The 20,463-nt window shown below is 40.2% G+C and overlaps 1 protein-coding gene across 5 annotated transcripts in view; it reads right to left on the bottom strand.

Annotated features, from left to right (window-relative positions):
• Nucleotides 1-317: 317 nt before the first annotated feature.
• Nucleotides 318-20,463, bottom strand: part of EML4 (EMAP like 4) — a 166,107-nt gene continuing 145,961 nt past the window's right edge. For all 5 annotated transcript variants that reach the window (XM_054061252.1, XM_054061254.1, XM_054061255.1 and 2 more), the window contains 6 exons: nucleotides 16,868-16,956; nucleotides 15,597-15,694; nucleotides 10,729-10,816; nucleotides 9,387-9,485; nucleotides 3,525-3,655; nucleotides 318-3,124 (listed from right to left, as the gene is read on the bottom strand). In XM_054061252.1, the coding sequence (XP_053917227.1) occupies nucleotides 2,660-3,124; nucleotides 3,525-3,655; nucleotides 9,387-9,485; nucleotides 10,729-10,816; nucleotides 15,597-15,694; nucleotides 16,868-16,956 (970 nt within the window). In that variant the 3' untranslated portion in view covers nucleotides 318-2,659. The remainder of the gene's footprint in view (nucleotides 3,125-3,524; nucleotides 3,656-9,386; nucleotides 9,486-10,728; nucleotides 10,817-15,596; nucleotides 15,695-16,867; nucleotides 16,957-20,463) is intronic.

The raw sequence follows: 20,463 nt of genomic DNA, 5'->3' as shown, positions 1-20,463 counted from the left end.
GACAAATACCTATTTGCAATCCCCTGCTACCTGTCAATTAGCTACGGTATGATACTGCTAGTAGGCTATTAATAAAAAAATGGAAAAGGGAAGTGTCATAAAACTTTCAAAAATCAAACCAGATCAGTGTTTAGGTGTGCCAGCATTATTCATGATGACGAATTAACTTATTTTTAGGCAATCTGGGAGTTTATCAGAAAAGCACAAGTTAAAAATGTTCTTCCAAAATCATAGAACCAGACATGAAAACTGCAATCACAGCATTCACTTTATATTCAGAAGGAACCAGAATGGATATGGAGAGAGACAGTGCAATATATTGTTTTGATTATTTTATTTTTTTAATCTTCAAAATTTTCTGCCTCGAGACAGGAATGCATGATAGATAGAAATGGCTCAAACATCTTCACATGAAACACTCTTAATCATAATTCATTCACAATTATTTTTCTAAAACATCTACAGTTACATAAACCCACCCATTTCCATCCATTATCACAGATTTAATTATTTCTTAAACAGTAGTTGCCAGCATTTGAAAGCTGTAAGGCTTTTTTGCATATTAGTAGAGTCTTCTGAACTACAAACACAAGAATATCACAACTAAAACTCTCACTTTACATGGCAACCCCAGGTGGCAGATGTTCTAAAACATAATGTGTTGCTTACGTGGAGTTCATAAAAATGACAAAGAGAGCTCTGTGCCTTGTTAGCTCCATCATCCTTCCTCCTTTACTAAGATTATTTTATAAACCTACAGCACATTCCTCATTTGGAAACAAGTACTTTGATGAGTTGATTTTTATATTCCATTGTTGCTATTTGGCAAATTTGCAAGTCAGGCATATGAGAGCTCTCCAGTAAAACTCTATGTACAAAGCACAGTTTAAACAGATGGGTTGCTTGGAATCTGTATCTCCCTCCAACTGAAGGGAACTACTTTGAGGTTTTCTGGAACTGTTGTAAACAAGAGGATACTTTTTATATTTATATATATGTGTGTGTATATATATATATTTATATATTTTATATATAAATGTTCTAAATGTCCTTTGGGAGTCCATTTGTTTTTACCTTTCCAAATGATGACTAAATACCTGATCTGTAGCATTTCTCCTGAGAAGACACTAGTAAGGGAATGACAGTTTTGATGCACTTTGGAATGGCACAATCACGTAAACGCTTGCACAATTAAGACTTATGAACTCATCCAAAGTTTCTAAACATGATATTCTAACTAAGAACTAAAAATACCAGCACAATGCAGCAAATTAAAAAAGAAAATTCTACATAATCAAAATATAAACAAGTACATAGGAAATGGATATCTGTCAGTAAATCTGTATCTTTTTAAAGTAGGAAACTTATGCACTTAAGAAAAAAATGTAGCCATCTGACAAACTTCGTAAAAAAAAAAGTACTTTCCAAATGCATAACAAATGCCAAGATATCCCATAACTGGCCAGGTATAGCCACATTAGAGCTGCATGGCTTAGAGCAACCCGAGGAGGAGTGGGGTGGAAACAAAAATCACAAAAATAGTAGATCAACAAGTCTAGGGAGGAGGAAAAAAAAAATCACATCATCATCTAAATTACTGTATGCTTATATCACAACTGCTAAAGGAGCTAGAGAAGAAAAAGATTGCAGTTAATAATTCTTAGAGCTAACTCTAAAAATTCAGAAGAAAAAATTATCAACTTAATATCCTAATCCTAAGCACCAATTTAATAATTTAAGTTAATTTTATTCATATTTCTCCTACTAGAGATGGAGCAAGTTCTGCTTGAAGGTTTAGAGTTTAACTCTGAAGCCCATCTGACTTCTGTGTTCTTGCCATACTTCTCTGCTGTTCACATCAAAGTCACTGTAAGTTGCAAAATCTCTAGGCAAGCAATTCTTGAAAAGACAGTTATGTCCTACAGTTTAAATCAACTTTCAGGTCATGAAAAAAGAAAAACACCAGTATTTGGTTAGTCTGTGAAAATGGAACAGCTGACACGGTACTTTGACAGAATTTACCATAGAACTAGCACCACCCAGGGCAGACCAACTGTGAGCACATCAAGACTCCACTAGAAATTAGTAGTGTTAGAAAACTGCATGTGTTAGATCAAGAAGGCATTGCCATACATGTGGCACTGTTACATTGTTTTTCCTCTATTTTTCTTATTAAGAAAAAAAAAAAAAGGAAAACAGCCCCACAAAGAGCTTTTTGGTTATTTTTTTTTCTTTGTCTGTTTTGTCTTTGCACCTGGAAAAATCAGCACAGTTCTCCCCAGCTGGAATAGTTCAGCGCTTCCCATCAGCTTAGTTCTTTCAGAAAGCACTTCCACATAGTTAAGGTGGTCTACTTCAGCTGAGTCTCAGAGCTAACCTTTTTTCTAGTGTATATTCATGCCACTTTCTGACAACAATTTCAGAACTGAAATGGATCTTTGTTTATGTCCACTACTAACTGTGACCAGATCTTGACACAGACCATCAAGCCAGGCCCTTGGGGTGGTTCCACACATTGAACGGAAGCTCAGACTAAAAATCTTACTGAAACTCAAAAGCTGGAGTGGTCATGAATCTCAGCTACTTTTCTCTATTTGAACCCTCACCCTGTAATGAAAGCACGCACACCAAGGGAAAATAACCGCCTGAGCTGTGAGCATTAAGACACTGGTGAGTTATCTTGCTGCTCTTCCGTGACCGTGGATTCGCTGTGCTCCTCACTGGTCTCGTTGGAGGGCTCCTCGTAGCCTGGCTCAGCGGGATCCAGACTGCTACCCTCACTTTGCTCCTCACTTTGCTCTTCACTGACCTCTGCAGACTGCTCCAAGTTGCTCTCCAAAGAAGCTGGAGAGCTGCCAGTTACACTTTCATTTTGGTTCATTTCATTAAAAGGCTGTGGAAGAGGTACAGGAGACTGTACAGCATTTTCACTGGCAGGGATGGGCACTTTGGCTGCACCGATGTCTACAACAATGTCATTTTGTGGTAGAATTACCTTCTCCACAAGTTTCCATTGAATAATACTCATGTCTTTCCCTCCAGTTGAAATCAAGTGACCATCACTATGGGTGAAGCTGACATTTGTCACGTGACTACTGTGAGCGCTGTATTTATGACTTGGAGCCTATGGAAAACAAGTAGAAAGATAAATCACATGCTTGACTAGAAGAGCACATCATATTGAAATACAAATCTACTACTGTTTTTGTCTAGCCCTTCAAGAGAGCTCTTTATTCTCGCAACACTAAAGAATTAGATTGTTCTTCCCTCCAAAACACACCCTCTCTTCTTCAGGTTTGTATCTTGAGACAGATTTAGATCTTTAAGCAAAAAGTAGTGGACTCAACACCAAGGCCAGCCAACAGAAATTACTGAGCCTTTGCTACCAAACTCAAGGATAACTCAGATATAAATGAGTCATTTGGCTGCCAGCTTCCAAAGCAACCGAGCTTGAAGCAGGCAACTCGCAAGGCAAGATTCATGTAGTGCTAACAAGCACATAGACTAGACTGGTTGAGACTCACCTTTGGCTTGGAACAGGGATACTGAAAAAGATGGACCTTACAAAAATCATCAGCAACTGCTATCACTTTTCGGTTATGGGATCTGACAAGGGCATTTATGTCTGTACCATCTGATCCTTCGGGCCAAACTCCTAGGAAGGAATAGAGCAGACATTTAGTGATGCTAATTTTAGAAACAAATTAAAAGACAATCCATAAACAAAAATAAAATATATAAAGCTGTGAGAAACAGAAAGCTCAACAAGGTAAATAGGACATTTAACTGGAAAATGGATTACACATGTCATTAACATTTTGCTAGACTAATGTGGCTCCCCAAGCCCGTTCCCCCAAACCCTCAGCCTCGGCCAGGATAACCTCTCGGGCTTGATAAGTTTCCTGTTCAAAACCTCAGTCTTGTTTAAAGCTTATCTTAACTTTGCTGCTAAAACCGGTAACTCTTTATTTAACACTTTCATTCATGCACAAACATTAAAAAAGCAAGACTGATGCCGAAGCATGGAAGAGGCCCATGTACTGTATGTTATACAGAGATTTCTTTTGGTTTTGTTTTAAATCTGGAGCACCTTTTAGTATTTACGTGACTCAAAGGACACCACTGATTGATAATACCTTGCACAGAAACCCAGCCTGTAGAAGCTTCATAGATAGAAGTGCTGTCAAGTGCTTAAGTACAATTCAATATGCTTTTAAGTGAAAAGAATGACACTGATATGTCTAGACAAAAGAATAACAACATTGCCTGGATGAAAAGCACAGAGCAAATTGAGGAGGGGAGAGGCTCCAGATTTAACAAAAGATAAAGACCATAGAGACTCCCATATAAAACTGATGAATCACAACTGCAAGATGAACAAAAGGTAAGCAAGGGGTTATAAGGTACTAACAGACACCATATTTTTTACACTTGGGTTTCTGATTAGTTCAGGTATTATGAGGAATTTTCCACTCTCAAATTTCACCCTCCACCCCACAAAACTGTGTGTCTGATTGACTGAGAGGGACGTCCATTATCAGATATGGAAGTCTCTTCTTAGAATCATAGAATGTTTTGAGTTGGAAGGGACCTGAAAGACTGCAACCCCCCTGCCATGGGCAGGGACACCTCCCACTAGATAGGCCACCCAAGGCCCCATCCAATCTGGCCTTGAACACTTCCAGGGAGGGGGCAGCCACAGCTTCCCTGGGCAACCTGTGCCAGTGCCTCACCACCTTCATTGTGAAGAATTTCCTCCTAACGTCTAGTCTAAATTGGCCTCTCTCCAATTTATAGCCATTCTCCCTAGTCCTAGCACTACAGGCCTTCGTAAAAAGTCTCTCCCCAGCTTACTTACAGGCTCCCTTCAGGTATTGGAAGGTCGTTGTAAGGTCTCCTCAGAGCCCTCTCTTCTCCAGGCTGACAACCCCAACTCTCTCAGCCTGTCCTTGTATGGGAGGTGCTCCAGCCCTCCAATCATCTTTGTAGCCCTCCTCTGGACTCATTCCAACAGCACCATATCCTTCTTATGTTGGGGATTCCAGGACTTGACACAATACTCCAGATGAAGTCTCACAAGAGCAGAATAGAGGGGCAGAATCACCTCCCTCAACTTGCTGGCCACACTTCTTTTGATGCAGCCGAGGACACGGTTGGCCTTCTGGGCTGCAAGTGCACACCGAAGGCTCATGTCAAGCTTCTCTTCAATCAGCACCCTCAAATCCTTCTCTGCGGGGCTGCTCTAAATCACATCATCCCCCATTCTGTATTGAAACCATGGATTGCCCTGACCCAGGTGTAAAACCTTGCACTTGACCTTGTTGAACTTCACAAGATTCACACAGGCCGATTTCTCCAGCTTGTCCAGGTTGCTCTGGATGACATCTTGTCCTTCTGGTGTGACAACTGCACCACTCAGGCTGGTGTCAGCTGCAAACCTCCTAGTGGTGCCCTCAATGCCACTGTCTGTATCACTGATGAAGATATTAAACAGCACTGGTCCCAGTATGGACCCTTGAGGGACACCACTTGTCACGGGTCTCCACCTGGACATCGAGCCACTGACCACTACTCTCTGAATACGGCCATCCAACCAGTTTCTTTTCCATTGAACTGTTCACCCATCAAATCCATATCTCTCCAGTTCAGAGAGAAGGATGTTGTGGGGGACCGTATCAAAGGCTTTACAGAAGTCCAGATAAATCACACCTGTTTGTTTTCCCATGTCCACTGCTGCGGCTACCCGATCATAGAAAGCCACTAGATTGGTCAGACAGGACTTGCCCTTGGTGAAGCCATGCTGTCTGCCACTAGTCTCCTCCCCGTCTTCCATATGCTTTAGTATAGCTTCTAGGAGGATCTGTTCCATGATCTTCTCAGGCACAGAGGTGAGGCTGACAAGTTGGATAGTTCCCAGGGTCATCTTTTCTTCCTTTTTTAAAAATGGGGACAATGTTACCCTTCTTCCCATCACCAGGGACTCCCCTTCGCTGCCATAACTTCTCAAATATCATGGAGAGTGGCTTGGCAACCACATCAGCCAATTCCCTCAGGATGCTGGGATGCATCTCATCAGGTCCCATAGACATATATATTCAGGTTCCTTTAGGTAGTCATGAATCTGACCTTCTCTGCAGTGGGAGGAGGTTTACCCCCCTGAACCACATCTTGTCCATTGAACCAGGAGGGGTGAGGAGAGCAGTGGTCGGTAAAGATTGAGGCAAAAAAGTTGTTGAGTATCTTAGTCTTCTCCTCGTCTGTTGGTACGAGGTCACCATTTTCATCCATCAGTGGGGATACGCTTTCTTTAACCTTCCTTTTCTGACTGACATACATGTAGAAGCGCCTCTTGTTAGCCTTCACTTCCCTTGCCAAGTTCAGCTCCAGCTGCACCGTGGCCTTCCTGGCCCCATCCTTACACATCCGGGCAGCATCCCTATACCTTTCCCAGGTTCCTTGTCCCTGCTTGCTTTGCCTGTGCAGTTCCCTCTTGCTCTTGAGTTTGACCAGCAGGCCTTGACTCAGCCACACTGGTCTCTTCCCTTTCCTGACTTATTTCCTACATCTGGGGACTAAGAGCTCTTGTGCTTCATGGAAAGTATCCTTAAATATTTGCCAGCTCTGTTCTGCTCCCTTGTCCCTGAGGACCATATCCCAGGGGGTCCTACTGACTATCTCCTTGAAGAGCTGGAAGGCTGCTTTTTTGAAATTTAGGATCCTGACTACACTCCTCACCTGTCCCATATTCCTCAGGACCCTGAACTCCAACAGTGCGTGATCACTGCAGCCCAGGCTGCCTCCGATCTTGACATCACTGATGAGCTCACTTGTATTCTTGTATTGGTGCTCATCAGGTCCATAGCATCCCTTTGGGTGGGAGTGTCTATTAGCTGAATTAAGAAATTATCTTCAATGCACTCTAGGAGTCTATTCCCTTACAACCACTGACTTTGGGAAAATAATAAAAATGTGCTGTCTACTTTTTTATACAGCATAAAATGCCAACTTAGAATCGCCTCATGTTTTTCAAACTCCTACACTATCTCTTCTTGGTTTTAAGCAAAATAGCAAATAGCATTTCACATTAAAGGTTTGGGGTTTTTTTTTTTTCCATTCTCATTTTTTTCATTCTCAGTGGGTGGAGCAAGAACTTTATTTTTTCTGAAGAATAACAAGGCAGCTTGTCAAGCCTGTTACAATGCAAATAAACTACACTGTAGGTACTTTACTAAATAGAGACATGAAATGCTAAGGAAAGTATTCATAAACATTTTAGTGCTCTCATATAAATGAAATCAATCTGAACACTATTTAAAATACTACATATATACACAATTTAAGAATTTTCAAGTAGCTCAAAATAAATGAATTTTAACTTACTCCTGCATTCTATACATAAAATATTGTCATCAAGCAGGAGTAACAAATGAAATTCAAATCAGCTTCCTCAAGTTTTAGCTACCAGCTTTGGAAGTCTGTGCCAAACAGCTCTGCTATTTCCTCCTCTTTTTAATTCAAGATCAAAAAGACTAACATCTGAGATTGCATCTCTTATTAAATATCTTTTGTGTTCACAAATTCATGTAGCAGCTCTAAAGATAACTCTTTGCTTTCAGTGCATCAGGCAAACAGAAAAACCAAGACATTAATATGATTGAGTTCTTAGTTCTTAATAACTGTAAAAATAACAAAACATACAAAATAAAAGGACTTAGTAATTAGGTATGACAGCAGCACTTTGATTGTAATAAACGCTGCTAGCCAGCAGTAGGCCTCTCAAAAGAATCTGTTCAGACAGAAGTGTGGGAAATAGGCAGTAAATGAGAGTGATTTCAAGTGCTCGGGGTGCAGACCGATGATACTGCCGAGCCAATACAGTAGTATCAGCTGCCAAAAAGAAGCGATGCTATTCTCATCCAAACCATGCATTTCCATCCTCTTTCTTCTGCTGACAACTGTGCAGTGCCTGAGCCTACGGACACACTATCCACAGAGCTAAATTAGTAAAACACATACCCCAAAAGCCAAAATCCCATGAACTTAATCCTCTCTCCTGAGCATCAAAGTGAGCAGTCCCTGGCTTATTTGGATCTCTGAGCCAGCTGACCCTCGGGTAAAAGCCAAGACTTCACCTTTGGGCAGCAAGTATCTGCTAGGTTGGCTTAGCTGCACTGTGTGATTTAATGGGAAAATACTTGCTTTTGTCTGAGACTGAGCCACAATTTTCAGATGCTGCTAAGAGCGTCAGGCTACCAGAAAACATAAAACTAAGGCATGATGAATCTTGGCTATAAAGTTTAAATATATCCTGTTCTGCCCCAGAATAACATCACATTATGTCCTTTATCTACTTTGCTCCCAGGTCCTGTGGCACACTGAGATTTTGAGAGCAGTTAAGACTAATTAAACTTAATTCATAGTGGTTAAAGTTTGTATTAATCCAAAAGGGAAGGCAGAAAAGATCAGACTTGTCCACTTTTTAAAAAGGAAAAGTAAAAAGGCTTCTCAAACCAGTGGTAATGGGAACTTCATACTATCTCCAGCCTGATCCCTGTCACCAGTAGGTTCTATTTGACAGCTATTACACAGACAAAACCAATGGTCTACATGTGAAACCAAACTCTTTCTGCACTTCCACACCTCATGTCCTTATGTCAGGAATAAAGGATACTTCTGAGAAAGCACTGGGATTTACAGAGCTGCTCCCCATATTCTGTCTGCTCTACCACCAAGTGGTGGTAAAATTTCAGAAGCAACAGAGCCACTGTCTACTATATTTGTGCTCCCGGTAGACTTAATTGCTCTCCAAAAAACGTAAAATGGTTTCAGCTCCAAGGCCATGGAATAGCCTCAGATCTTACAAAGTGTTTTCATTTCTGCTGGAGAAAGACATCGTTTTAGCAACAAGAGTTATGCTTTTCACTTCCTCTAGTGTCTCTTAAATCTTCTGATACTCCATTTAAAAAGAAGGCATTTGTGTTGCACTATTATTTCAGTCACAGTAGCAAAGAAAGTGAGTAAATGACTGCTATGGACAAATTCTTGGTCAGCCAAGGCTTACACGGACAGAGCATCAGGAGGAAACAGTCATCCACTCTCTACTTCACCCAGACAGACTGAATAAAACCAAACAGATACACAATCCCATTAGTTCTCAGTCTAATAGGAGGCGATATTTTCTTCAAACTAGCAATAAACAAAAGTATTTGTCTCCTGAAATGGCACACTCCTGTTCACTTCTGCTAACTTCAAGCTCCAAAGCTTAGGGTATCATAGTGCTGTCATCCTCAATAATTAATTAACAGCATATTTCCAATGACAAACTGAAGAAAAAGAAAACAAAAGCACAGTATGAATAGCTTAAAATCAGGTTAAATGTTGCTTACCAAACACCTGGAAGCCTAGCACACAAGTGTACGTTGTCCAATCAATATCCTTACAGTCAGAACGATTCCTGATTAGCTTACAGCCACTTGGAATGTCCCCTGTAAAAACAGTTAATGATGAACTATGCCATATAATTTTATATTTACACACGTGCTCTTTGAAGGTGCTAAGACAGTACATAAACACATCTTAAACCCAATCTGGAATCACACTGTAGTCACAAAGATAGACCATTGCCTCTTTCAAATTCCAGATACTTGAAGCTTTGCTTGGTATTTAAGAGTCACATTTACTTCTCATTTCCCTCTTCAGATCAGCATACCTCAAAAATACTTCCCTGCAGCTTGGGTGCCCTGCTACATACTCTACAAAGCTTTAATAGAGTCTGTAACAGAATAATCTCTCATTTCTACCAGCTTCATTGATGTGCTAAAATTCAATCAATCATTCAGGAAGCTCTGCTTTTAAAACAGTGAGAAACTACTGCCAGAGGAATCTTAGACTGCTCTTCAAATTGTAACCTGAAAAGGAAAGATTGTTTCCCAAAATAAAGTCCATCTTTCTGTCACCAGCTCAGTATTAATGAGTCACAGCTCTTCGCTTTCCTTTACAGGCAATTATAAACACCAACACTTTTTTTTGATAGATTGAAATACACACTATCCAGATCTGAAACCTAAGTTGTGACAGGCAGAAAGAACATGTTAAGGTGGCAGATATATAAACTGACGTCTCTTCTTAATTGCACAGGAGCAGAACTACAATCCTCTTGGACCTTGTTAAAGCCAGAGGCAGACAAAAATACAAAAAACAATTTATAAACAGACTGTTGTATTATTAAATTCTTATTTTCACATATTAAAAAAACCCCACAAAAACATTATTGCCACTAACTCATTAAGTAACATTATTACCTTGCTTAGTCTTCAACACCACCAGCCAACATTAAAATAAAAAAAAGAAATCTCAGAACAGAACAGTGGCATAGACCCACTGATTTTATTACCCCAAAATAACTAGTACTGTTGACACTAATTGGGTAACTGTATATATTATGTTCAATTTGCAGAAATTTGGGCCAACATCAAAACATAGCACCACTTGTTCTGTAAATTCTATGCTGTTAAACTGATTTATGACCTTGTAAAGAAGTATGCTATATTTGGCATTGCCATTAGGTAATACACAGCTCTGAATAACATCATGAGATCAGGTTACAAAAGTCAAAATTGGTTCCTTTGTCGGTAAGCATTTTGTACAGTCCCGATTAAACACACCCTTCTAAATATTCTGACAACTAATACATAGTTCTGTTTCCAGTGTATTTAATTGCATACTTACAGTATAGTATTTCATAGTCTCCTGAGTTTGACATTATATATTTGTTGTCCGGGGACCAGTCAAGGTGTGTAATGTAGCTGGAATGTCCCTGGAGAAGAATGCAGTAACATCAATGTGAAACACTTATTTTAATTCAGCAGCAGAAGCTGCACCCACAGCCGGGACAGCTAACAGCAAAAAAAAAAAAAAAAAAAAATCACCTTCCCACCCACCCCAGGTCTGCCTCAATTCACTTCTGCTCCTTTAAAAGCTCCTTATTTCACAGTGCCACACTCACTAACAGCTCAACAAACACAGGCTGCACATTGTGCCTCTCCCACCGCATGGTGGATTCATCACTTGTAAATGCTGTCATCCCTCTCAGACCCTATAATGATTTACTCCTAGATTTACTCCTATGTTTCTGAAATATGGATGAACTCACACTCGTTCTTGCACTAAGAAAGTATACATTGCTACTAACTGAGCAAGGCAAGTAACTTGCACAGGATCATTTTCAGGTCCCAATAGAAAAATGACAGATATGGCTCTTTTATTTCTCTATCCATCCAAAACAATCTCCATGAAATGCACACATATTCAAATCATCTTTGCTCACCCTAAAAACTTAGGATACCTTGGTTAACAAACACCATGTAAAGCTATAAGATCAAGGACAGGTTTTACAAGAATATCCTCATAAGCTTTTTGGAAGTAAGAATTCTATGCAAGAATCAAGAAACTTTGACCTAATTGCTTAGTTACCAGCATCAAGAGCACACTGATGGCCAAACAACCATTTTTGTTTCTGAGGGAAAAGCTAAATACAGCTAGTCAGTATATTTTTCCTAGGCACAAACTTACTTGTTAGTAGCAGTAATAACAATAGTAATAATAAAGACATGAGAGGCTCCAGAGAAGCAGCAAATCTGTATAAGGTATGAATAAATTATTCCTCTGTAGAGGAAAGGGTAGGAAATTAATAGAAGTGACATTCATTTCACTCTTTTATTCTTCCACTGCTCCATTTCTTCTTACTTCTCTTCCCTTGTAAGGCAGTCCGTTTTCCTCTCCTTCCTAGTCATTCTGCCAGGCAACAAAACACCACTTTTTTGAATGACAGATGCCAATTAATCTCCCTCTCTCAGTGGACATTATGAACAAGGCGCCCCTTGGCCACCCTTGAGGTCTCTTGGTGTGGCCTGCACCCACTGTGTTGGGCACATGCCACCTACCACACCAGCTTCCTCTACAGAGAGCTCCAAGAGTTGCTGATTACTTCCAGAATTACATGTAGAAAATAGACTCATGTGTGTCTCCTTGTCCCCAGATTCTCTGTGAAGGACTGCAAAAACATTTAGGAGAAAAGTTAGCCGTTAAGATTTATTTACTTATGAACTAGTCTCTGCTGCAAGCAGAGGAACTGTGTATTGAAATAAGTGCTTTGCAGTCATGGATGATATACATGGTATTGACATGCAAACTTGGTAGTTTGAAAAAAAAAAATGAATGCACAATTGGCAAAGATTTTTATCTCCCCATCTTATTTTCCAAGTCTTCAAATTTGCAAGTGAACTCCAACATGGAAAAGAATTGGTCAGTCATTTACTAAATCCTGCCAGACATTTGGCAGCTGTTAAAATTCCTGGGGGCGGGGGGGAGATGGAGGGGGACAAAGCAATTGGCCAGGGGGCTCCACACTGCAAAATCCCTTCAGGCACTGAACGGGAACATAACACTGTAGTAATATTTTCAATACGACAATGCCATTTTCTATTAAAATCTTTCTTTGGTAGCTGCCCACTGATAACGCAGCATCTTAGCCTTTCTGTACATTTATATACAGTGAACGTAATTACTCACATTATCACTGTCTGGTAAAACTAAACCAGACTAAATGGAAGCCCTCTCCTTCATTGGTAATGTTTATTTGTTTCAGGCTTAACATTGAAATGCCCACAGCCTATGGGACAGGCACACTAATTATTTCAAGTTAAGTATAGTCCATAAAATACATCAGCACGGCTACCAGTGTGGCTGTCACCCCACAGCTCTCTGCAAAACTATGGCACTTGCTTCTCTTTTGCTAATGGATATCTCTGATGTAAGGCAAACAAAGACAGCGCCAGCTACCCTGGAGCTGCTGACACACTGGAAGTTCATACCCCAGCCTATACCTCCACATCGCCGTCTGCATAGCTGGAGCCCTCAAAAAACAGCTGCACAAGTCGAAATGGTTATTTCGGCTCATCTGAAATTCTTTCTGATCACAACCAAGACCATCCCACACTGTGGGAACAGGCTCATAGGTCAGAGACTTGCCTCTCCAGCAGCAGTATAAACCTGGTTGTGACCAAAAGGAGATTAAATGTAACAGTGGGCATACAGCCCTTATGCGCAAGCTGATGCTGGTTCAGTAGATAAAATCCTTCTGGAAGTATTCAAATAACGTATTCAAGTTGGAAGAAACAACCAGAAGTAGACTACCAGGAGGACTGAGTCATACTACTTGGAGGTCACCCGCAAGGCTACTGAATGACTGAAGAATGCCAGAAGGATGCGGTGCCAGCACCCAAGGACCAGCTAAGAGAGCGCTCCGGGTCCTGAGCATGCCTGCGTGTCTCCCTGCTTAGCATCAAGCTGGCATTGATCTGCCAGCGTGCTGGCAGGCAGCAGAGGGGAGGCTCAGGGTGAGTGAAACCCAACCGGCAGCCTCACAGCATGCTCTGCTCAGTGAACATGCCGCTGCCTTCTGCACAAGCTGGAAGAGCCAGGGGACCTCAGCCCCAACAGAAACCAGGTTGCTAGTTTTGGCTTCTATGCACAGTCACTTAGACTGAGGAAAAAATGGTTAACAGAAATCTGCTTTGAAGCTTTAACCCTCCTGCCTGAGAATAACTACATTCATTTCTTCCACAGCAATTTTTACAAACCTCTTTCCTGCCAAGGCAGAGGTACAGACAGGCACTTAGATGCATGACAAGAAGCTGCATACAGGAGGGGAAAAGGTAAAGAAGGAGAGAAACCCTCATCACTGGGGTGGTACCTTCCATTCCAGTGCAGTTTCACCATACTCAGCACACTGGAAACTGATTATTGATTAATATTCCATGCTATTGGCAGCTTTAGAATTATGAGACCACATACTAGTAACGCTATGAAATAAAGTGGTTATTAATTGCAAACTAATTGCACCTCCAAAAAACTATCCCACAATGCAGGGGCAAAGGAGCCCAAGCATCAGCAAATGCTGGTATAAATTACCATATGCTACCTCCTGAACATAATACATACAATATACAGAAATAAATTATCTCATACATCTTCAAAAAGCTCAGAGACCGTGAAGTACATAACAAGCTATATACTACATATGCTAAGATTACCCATCTTTGAGTAACTTTACCTTTTATGGTAAAAAATAAGTGATGAGGTGAAATGCCATACTGAGGCACAGCCATCTACTGCCAATCCCACTGGGTCCTTGGTCTGACCTCCCTGTAGGCTCGGCCCTTTCCCCACTGCCAGAGCTCCTCGGCAAGGCTGCAGATCTGATTTCTTGACTCACCACCATTGTGCTACCAGCTAAGCCCATCACCATCGTGTTCGCAGCTGCGGGATGCCTTGGCTCGCCCTGCACTACAACACTGCCATTGAGGAGTCCCCAGAACACTCCCTCCCAACCACATCCCATGCTAGCGCTGAGCCCTCCCTGCCAGCTTACACACCAGATAGATGGAGCAAACCCACTGCTGCTGACTGGCCCTGGCAGCCCCATGCTTCTGGCAGCAGCTGGACTGCCTCCCATGCTCTAGCAGTGTGAGGTGTCCTCAGCCAAGCGATGAGTAGAAATCTCTCAAAGACACCATACATGGCACTAAAGGATTGGCCAATGACTGTTTGTTCCCCCCCAATCAACAGTGTCCACTGCAAATATTCCATCAAAGATTGTAGAAAATATGAAAATTAAAAAAATCTTAGAAATAAAAATATAACTCCCTTACAATTTAGTCTCTTTACATCCCATTTCCAAATTAACAAAGCTGCTTGAGAAGTTCAAATTCTTAAAATTAAAGAAATGCAACTGATTATACATGGAAAGTGTTTTGAGCAGGGGATGCATTCCTTAAAAAAACCCACAAACCTACAACATTTCATATTTTAAATGTGAACCTATTCTTACAATATCATTTGCAAATCCCCTTAAAGTTTAGATGTTCTTTATGTAAATAAACCCGCTAACCTAAAGAGACAGCTGAACTTATGGCCAGCATGTTACACTTAAGGAAAAAAAAGTATGTTTTTTTAGCATTGGGGCAAACTCATGGAAGTATAAGGACTAATATAAACTCCACTACTTGTGCTAGACTTACATCTACTTACCCTAGGACAAAAATTTATTGCTAATATATCCCCCCAATTCAAAATTTTGTGGTAACAATTACTGCTGAAAATAGTGCCTATTTACAACCTCCAAAATTACATATTCTAATGATATTCCACCATCTAATGTTATGTTGGCCCAAGAATACTTTAACAACTGGGGAAAATGCCCCCAAAATGTGATGGTTTTCCCAAAAGAGTTTCAGCATACAGGTATACAACATTTTTCCATCTCGCTGCTGATTTCCCATTTAAAAAAAAAACCCAACAGTCAAAGAAATTATGTGAATGCTTTGCATTAAATATGACTGACACTAACAGCTATACTACCCATCAGACTGAAGTTTAACATCAATCAAATGCTGAAAAAAACTCCCATTAAATGTATATATAAGACTAAAAATGGAGAAGTATCAATCTGGAGAGAGTTCCTCTGCTTATTCATCTTACTGTATGTATAGCATCAAAATGTAAGAACTGCTGATTATATTTGCTCCAAAACTTACAGTGCATTTTCCATATCTGCTATACTTTCTTCCATTTTCTGTTACTATGTAGAGGTAAATAAAGTTGTCATGGGATCCAACTGCAAGTAAGGTGCCATCTACAATACAAAATATTTGATATAATGAACAGAGTTTTTGTTTTCCAAGTTTTAATACTTTCAAATTTATGACTATGACAATAGTCTCAATTAAACTACTGTTTACAAATTGTATTTAAGGATACACAACTGTTAATTTTATTTTTCAGACAGTATATGTTTACTTTGTGGGTATGTTTTGGGGCAAGTTCTCACACTTCTGCTTTTTTTTTAAGTAAGTGTCCAATGAATAAATGGTATAAATCCACAGATTGCACCAGATTTCTGGAGATTGTTGACAGCAGGCAGGCTTGAGTTTTCTGCACCACAAAAAATGCAGAACAGTATTCTGTTAGTTTAGCTTTGGAAGGGAGGACTGCATATAAATCAGTGCTAAATAACATCTGAAGAAGTGGAGCATTTAAACATGACAAGCACTTTTCTAACCTGTGTTATCTCCATTAAAAAAAAAATAGTATGCGGACAAGAGTTGCCTTGAATCACGATCAAATGCTGCTAGTGTGAAAGAATATCAGTACTTTAAAATAAATATCTGTGCTTGGCAGATGCGGCAGTAGCAGAGGAATGTTTTGCCTACTGACATGGCATGTTATCCAAAAGCAAACAAGAAACAGATTTACACAGTGATCTTCCATCTAGTTTTAACAGGAAGGAGTCAGCCTCTGATGATCTGTCATGTCACATCGGAAGAGGAGACTCAATATTGGCTTGAATTCCATGTAATCCCATAGCAAATACTTAACAAATAGCTCCGAGTTTCAGGCAAACCTCAGCTTAGGTTTATGGTTTTGTATTAATAAACTTGAAAATTAACTAAGAAGTATATTAAAATGTCACTGAAATACTAAGCTTTTTACAGACTTTTCTGGTAACCTGTCAACTGTTTAGTTGAGAAATTTTAATTTTTCTGGGAACAAAGCTAACATTCATCGTAATAGTACAGTTCAACTTAAGGAAAGGCTGGGAAAGGCAACTGTAATATTTACAGTTATAAAACTCCAAGATTTGGCATATATAACCAAATCTGTAAGCAAGCAGTCAGTTATATTTTAGCATCTTATTTTTTTTTTCAAAGCTCTGCCTTTTCTAATGACTAGGGAGTAGCTTAACACTGTTTAACAGAACAGACATCTCATTTATTAGCAATTATTCTGGACGCACAGGTCTGCCTACCTACTGAGTAGCGCATCACTGAGAGCTGTTCATTGCCATCAGTGTGTATTGAAACCAGATCCCGTGTTTCAGCATCCAAAACAAACCACCTAGAGAAAGAAGAATTCCAATGAGTATGACTTCCACTAAACAAAAAAAGCAAGCAAAAGAGCAATAATCACTGCCTGCCTTCATCTTCTCATGCTAGTCCCTCAAGGGCAGTGCAGAGGACATCTGTTTTTAATGGAACACTTTTTTGGTTCACAAAGCAGTAAAAGTGTCAGTGAAGAATATATAAAAGATTCTAAATGCAGCCCAATTTCTTCCTTCTCCCCCGAACACTGTAGTAAACATCAAAATGTCTACTGGATGATAAATATGCCATCGGATAGCTAATATGACTGCACCTTATCATCCTGAAGCCTTAAGACTACAGTGGAATTTTAATCTACTACTTCTTCCCCATTTTGAAGAACAGTTTTGATACAAAAAACGCTCTTTCCATTCGTATGAAGCAAAGTTAACAATAATAAAAATAGAAGTAGTAGCAGAGAGTGGGAAACATTTCCATACTAATATTAAACACAAAGTATATTCTATTTTGGTATTTTATCCTCAGTCCTTTCCATTTCTATGAATAATTTTATCAAAGTAAGAAGGAATAGCCGTTTACTGAAATTTGATGGTTCATAACCAAGGATTTTTTTTTTAATTTCCTGCTTGGATGATATATAACTAAGATAATTAATTGCATTTTTTATTATTTAACAATAACTTTTATCTTGTAGTAAGAGTTATGAAGCACATGTAAAAAGCTCAGAGAAGCTTACAAACACTCAGTGGCCTGTACACTGAAATGGCCATTGACATCAAGATGGGCTAGATCAGCAGATCCTGAGCATTTTGCAATGGTTCTGATGTCCATCTAACTCCTAAACACAGCAAACATTAGCAAAACAAAGACATATAAAATTTAATAAAAATGTATACACATACACGTATACCATGAAAACATAAGAAGTCAACATGGCTAAATACATTAAAGCCGTACTCAGAATTTATTTTTTTTCTGATCTCACAATCATGTACATATGCCACATCCAGGTTTCCGTCCCTAGTAGAGCATGGCAAGTTCACACAACATGGAAACGAGTAAGACAATTCCACCTGCTGTCTCATTGTGAACTCAGTGGAACACCACTTAAAGCTATGGTCATTTATTCCATAACAAACTTATATAACCTAAAGTAAACTTCAGGAACAACAGCACACATTGCTGCTTTCTATGGATGAAGATGAGACTCCAGTTCACATTGATCTTCCATCCAGCAGCTGGGTATCTGGAAAGTGGCCTGGTCTGAATGGCTTAAAACCAACTTGTGGTTACAGAACCACATAAAAGAAATTAAACTATATACGCCTGAAAAAACCCAGCCCTGCATGACACAGACTGCTGAATAATCCATGTGCAAGACAGATGGAACTAGTGGAAAACAGCTAATATGTTTGCATTGGACAGCAGTAGAAACCACACTCAGTCTCTGCTGTGTTCCTCTGCTGAAAGTGGACTTCAGATATCTTCCAATCTACGCACTGAAGCTTTGCAGGTTCTCTGAACATGTTACGATTACAAGCTGCTATTCTGCTATTTAGTTCAAGCTATGCCCACCTCTTTGGCCCTGCCAAATGCTTCACTAAAATGTTACCTGGCTGATAACCCTGTATATATGCAAGAACAAATCAAAATAATTTAGGAAAAAAACCCCAACCAACCAAAATCACAAAAAAGTTTTGTGAGGTCAAAGAGAGAGGGTAGCTACAATAGAAGTGTGGAGAACACATATGGAAGCATCACTGAGTGTTAAGTTATCTGTTTTTCTGGGAGAAAGCTGGTTTGAAAGCCGATGCCCCACTGTCTCATTCTCAGAAGGCGGAGGCTCCTCACTGCTTCAGCCAAGTGGGCAACACACCTCTTGTCCAGAGACAGCAAAACGGGATAGAAAGACATTCCGCTTTACCGAAAAACTTGGGTAGTATCTTGCAAAATCTGTTTATCTAGTAAGGCAACACAGCATGATGCCTGTTTATTTTGAGCAGCATAATTACAGCACCTGGATATAAAAACTGATTGTGGGCGCAGTAAAAACCAAAAGCAGCCTTCTTTGACATAGTAGATGGGTACCCCCTTCCCATGCAATCCCACAGGTGACCATGCTGCAAACAGCTTCTGCCAGACAGCCAAGGGGAGAGCTGAGCCCTCTGTGTCCTGCTGTGGCAGGGCAGCTGCTGGGACAGGGACTTGCCTCTTGAGACTGGCGCTTTAGGTTGGTCCTTTGAGGCGGTCACCTGAACCAAATAATCCTCCCATTAATATTATGTAGAATAAAGTGTACCCCAAAATACTCAAAACCTAAAGCGCAACTGGAAAACCATGCAAAATTCCCCCTGCCCTGCTATTTTACTGATAGCACAGAGGTGGCATCGCGTGATATCAAACACAATGCAAAACTGCTGCTGCTCTCAAGACTGCACATTGAACTTCATTTGGCTTTAGAAGACAGCATTTTGTGACACCAGTCTTTCTCAAAAAATATTTCTGAACAAGAAATTTTAGCAGCAATCTTAGCTGACAGAGGAAACAGTCAATGTACCATGAAAATTTTGATATTAATTTAAGAAAGGAAGCATTAGTCACATCTAGCTCAGCTGTTTCTTTATGCTTCCACAATCTGTAATCAGACATGTTCTCTTCAATCTTCCAGAATCTCCCAGTGTCTGGCAAACATTGCAAATGTCAGCATGAAAGCCTGTCTCCATGAAATGTATCTCCAATCCAACGGCTACAGCAGTCCATTAGCACACCCCCATACAAGCCCATCTCACAAACAGCTGGAGTCCACCTTGAGGCTGTGCTTCGGAGAGGATCTTCCTTCCAACACAAAGGTATGCAACACGCAGATGGCAGCTGACCCTGAAAAAGCCCTATGGGGCTGTGAAATGCAAAGCTTGGCTGCCAAGTGAACTTCTGATCCACAGTTCAGATTAAATAAATGAATGGTACCCCAGCTGTAAGATAGGAGATCTTTTGCTTTTTCTGTGGGTTTTTTTTTTTTACTGATTTTCTGGAAATTGTTACTGAATATAACATTTAATTTGTTTGTAAGCTCCCCAAAACAAAACAGAACTTTTGTCATTTTTATCCATTTTTTGTCTTCCCATTCCGTTGCTTTAAAAAAGTACTAATAATTTTATAGGTAATAAAAGGTCCACTAAGAAGGCAATGCAACTGGCAGCCCAGCCGAAGTGCCTTTACACAAATGCACAAAGCTTGGGCAACAAGCAGGAGGAGCTGGAAGCTACTGTGCTACTAGAAAGCTACGATCTGGTTGTCATCATTGAAACTTGGTGGGACGAATCCCATTACTGGAATGTGCCTATTGACGGCTGTTCAGGAGGGACACACAAGGAAGGAGGGGTGGAGGCGTTGCAGTCTCTGTCAGGAAAGGGATACAATGTGAAGAGCTGTCATTGAAGAGTAGCCACAAACAGGTTGAAAGTTTGTGGGTCAGACTAAAAGACTGAGGAACCAAAGGGAACCTTGTGGTTGGTGTATACTA

Source organism: Cuculus canorus, chromosome 3, assembly GCF_017976375.1.
Source record: "Cuculus canorus isolate bCucCan1 chromosome 3, bCucCan1.pri, whole genome shotgun sequence".
Taxonomy (NCBI): Eukaryota; Metazoa; Chordata; class Aves; order Cuculiformes; family Cuculidae; genus Cuculus; species Cuculus canorus.
This window is presented reverse-complemented; position numbering and strand designations above follow the sequence as displayed.